At 46.9% G+C, this 3343-nt stretch overlaps 1 protein-coding gene across 1 annotated transcript in view; it reads left to right on the plus strand.

Moving 5' to 3' along the window:
* The window catches only part of LOC111978490 (delta-like protein D), a 17607-nt gene continuing 14264 nt past the window's right edge, over positions 1–3343 (plus strand). The window contains exons 1-4 of the mRNA XM_024008587.2: positions 1–563; positions 688–978; positions 2496–2556; positions 2654–2911. Of these exons, the coding sequence (XP_023864355.1) occupies positions 510–563; positions 688–978; positions 2496–2556; positions 2654–2911 (664 nt within the window). The 5' untranslated portion in view covers positions 1–509. The remainder of the gene's footprint in view (positions 564–687; positions 979–2495; positions 2557–2653; positions 2912–3343) is intronic.

Consider the following 3343-nt stretch of genomic DNA (forward strand, 5'->3'; position numbering starts at 1 on the left):
GGCTGGGACGCCAGACACACGCATAGTTACATAGGGCGAAGATCTGAGAAAGCCTTGGGGAAGTGTTTGGATTGTTTTGGATCAGTACATTTTTTTTTATCATTGTCAATCAAGGGGAAATAAACAAAACACAAGCAGCCTTAAAACTGGTTTGTCTCATTTGCACCCTCAAGTCTGAAGCTGTGCAGAACTGCAATATCTAATAACTGGATCGGTATTAACACCTTGGCACGGAATTTCGAGTTCATTCCCCATTTTTTCGTTGGGATTTTTCGTCACCGGCACCACTGCTGAGGATTACATTGTATTGTAAACTTTGTTCATGAAGTCACACTGAGAAGCATCGAGATAAACTCCAGTTCCATTCAAGACGTCTGAAGACCGTACGGATTTTTAAGTGGGACTTTTGATTACGGAAAATAACTTTCTCGATGATTTTCTGAGCTGGGTTAAACATCAATTGCCCTGGCTCGTGGACATTTGACTATTTATTGAATATCCTCAGCACAATGGGACGCCAGTCGCTTGTGATAGCTGTCATCCTTTGTGTCTTGATATGCCAGGTATTGCGAATTTGACTCTCTTTTGAATTGATTTGTAATTTAAATTTATTCATTAGTCATGTGTAGGCTACATATCAAAAACATAATAGAATACAACCTTCATGTTTTAATTGTGTTTTTACAGGGTTTTTGTTCAGGGGTTTTCGAGTTGAAGTTGCAAGAGTTTCTCAACAAGAAAGGAGTGACAGGCAATACAAACTGCTGCAAAGGAGCCTCTGGGATTCAGCAGTGTGAATGCAAAACGTTTTTTAGAATCTGCTTGAAGCATTATCAAGTTAATGTATCACCGGAACCCCCTTGTACCTATGGTGGTGCGATGACTCCTGTCCTCGGATCAAACTCCTTCCAAGTGCCGGAAACAACTGCAGAAGCATTCGCCAACCCTATTCCGTTTTCTTTTGGATTCACGTGGCCGGTGAGTATTTAAACACAGCTTTGTCAAATTATACAATCTTGGTCAGCATGCTCAAGGTTCACCACTTATGGGGCTTTGACAATGTCATTAACGGTCATAGTGAGATGTAGCATATCCCAGGACAGGAGGGGGACTAAGGCACGTTAAACAAATGCTATCAGGGTGGGAAACTTCACATCCTCATAGTTGGAGTATAATTGGCATCTCTGCATGAAACTTCGAGTAAATGGGGAAGTGGTGGAATTAAGTTTGAAGCCTAAACGGTGGCTCACCTCTATCAGGCCCAACAGAAGCCTAACGGTTGGCTCCCTATTATCAGGCCCAACAGAAGGCCTAACGGGTGCTCACCTCTATCAGGTCCACAACAGAAGCCTAACGGGGTCACTTCTATCAGGCCTAACAGAAGCCTAACGGTGGGTCACCAGGCCAACAGAAGCCTAAGCGTGGCTCACTCTCGGGATCAGGTCCTAACAGAAGTCATACGTCTGGCTCACTCTCAAAGAAAGGATATGGCCTTATGGCTCAACCTCTGTCAGGCCAAACAGAAAACGCAATCCCGCGCTGCCGGCGTGGCATCCGGAAGACGCCTAACGGTGGCCTCACCTCTATCAAGCCTAACAGAAGCCTATGTGGCTCACCTCTATCAGGCCCAACAGAAGCCTAACGGTGGCTCACCTCTATCAGGCCACAGAAGCCTAACGGTGCTCACCTTCAGCCTCAAAGCTAACGGTGGCTCACCTCTATCAGGCCAACAGAAGCCTAACGGTGGCTCACCTCTATCAGGCCAACAGAAGCCTAACGGTGGCTCACCTCTATGCAGGCATAACAGAAGCCTAACGGTGGCTCACCTCTATCAGGCCAAACAGAAGCCTAACGGTGGCTCACCGCTATTTCAGGCCAACAGAAAGCCTAACGGTGGCTCACCTCTATCAGGCCCAACAGAAGCCTAACGGTGGCTCACCTCTATCAGGCCTAACAAAGAAGCCTAACGGGGCTCACCTCTATCAGGCCTAAACAGAAGCCTAACGGTGGCTCACCTCTATCAGGCCCAACAGAAGCTAACGGTGGCTCACCTCTATCAGCCAACAGAAGCTAACGTGCTCACCTCTATCAGGCCTAACAGAAGCCTACACTGTGGCTGCACTGTCGCTATCAGGCCAACAGAAGCCTAACGGTGGCTCACCTCTATCAGGCCCTAACAGAAGCCTAACGGTGCTCACCTCTATCAGGCTACAGAAAGCCTAACGGTGGCTCACCTCTTATCAGGCCTAACAGAGCCTAGTGGGGGTGGCTCACCTCTATCGGGCCTAACAAGAAGCTAACGGTGGCTCACCTCTATCAGGCCTAACAGAAGCCTAACGGTGGCTCACCTCTATCAGGCCTAACAGAAGCCTAACGGTGGCTCACCTCTATCAGACCTAACAGCCCAATGTTTATGGCCTGTGGGGCCTCAGCACCTTCTAACCCTTTGGCAAAGTTGTTCATTATTATAATTGTTTCTTCTTTTTTTTCAACAGGGGACATTCTCTCTCATCATTGAGGCCCTACACACGGATTCTGACGATGATCTTTCAACAGGTAAATTCGATACAGAGCAACAGGTCACCAAACAAAACTATTCATTGTAAATATTTATCGGGATATATGTACTAATTCCTGTATTCACAATTTTCAGATAACCCTGAGGGTCTGATCAGTCTCTTCACCACTCAGAAGCATCTGACAGTGGGCGATGAGTGGTCCTCTGATTTACAGACTAGTGGAAGAACAGAGCTGAAGTACTCCTACCGATTTGTTTGTGATGAGCATTACTACGGGGAGGGTTGTTCTGTTTTCTGCCGTCCACGAGATGATGCCTTCGGTCACTTCACCTGCGGGGACCGTGGCGAGATCATCTGCAACTCAGGATGGAAGGGAACCTACTGCACAGAACGTAAGTAGGCTGCATCCTCCTTACTTCTGCTTTGCCCATACTAACTTTTGTTGTTCCGTTTTTCTTTTACAAAAGTATGAATGTGGTTAATTTGCAGTCATTAGTCAGAATAAATCATGCGTTATTACCAAATAGTTTCACTTATCAAAAATGTGGGTTGCACTGTTTAGGCAAATTTAAATAAGAGAAGTTTGCCGAATATTCACACGCAAGCCATAGATTAAATGTAATGCCTGATTGGCTACTTGGCAGTGCACTTGGCGTTGATTGGCTTAGTGAGGTATTGTTGGAAGCGGGCAGCTGCTGAGTGAGAGTAGACAATGGACCAGCTGTCCTACACTGGCACCACGTACACCAGCTGTCCTGCACTGGCACCACGTACACCAGCTGTCCTGCACTGGCACCACGTACACCAGCTGTCCTGCACTGGCA

Source organism: Salvelinus sp. IW2-2015, linkage group LG18 (assembly GCF_002910315.2).
Source record: "Salvelinus sp. IW2-2015 linkage group LG18, ASM291031v2, whole genome shotgun sequence".
In the NCBI taxonomy this organism is placed as follows: Eukaryota; Metazoa; Chordata; class Actinopteri; order Salmoniformes; family Salmonidae; genus Salvelinus; species Salvelinus sp. IW2-2015.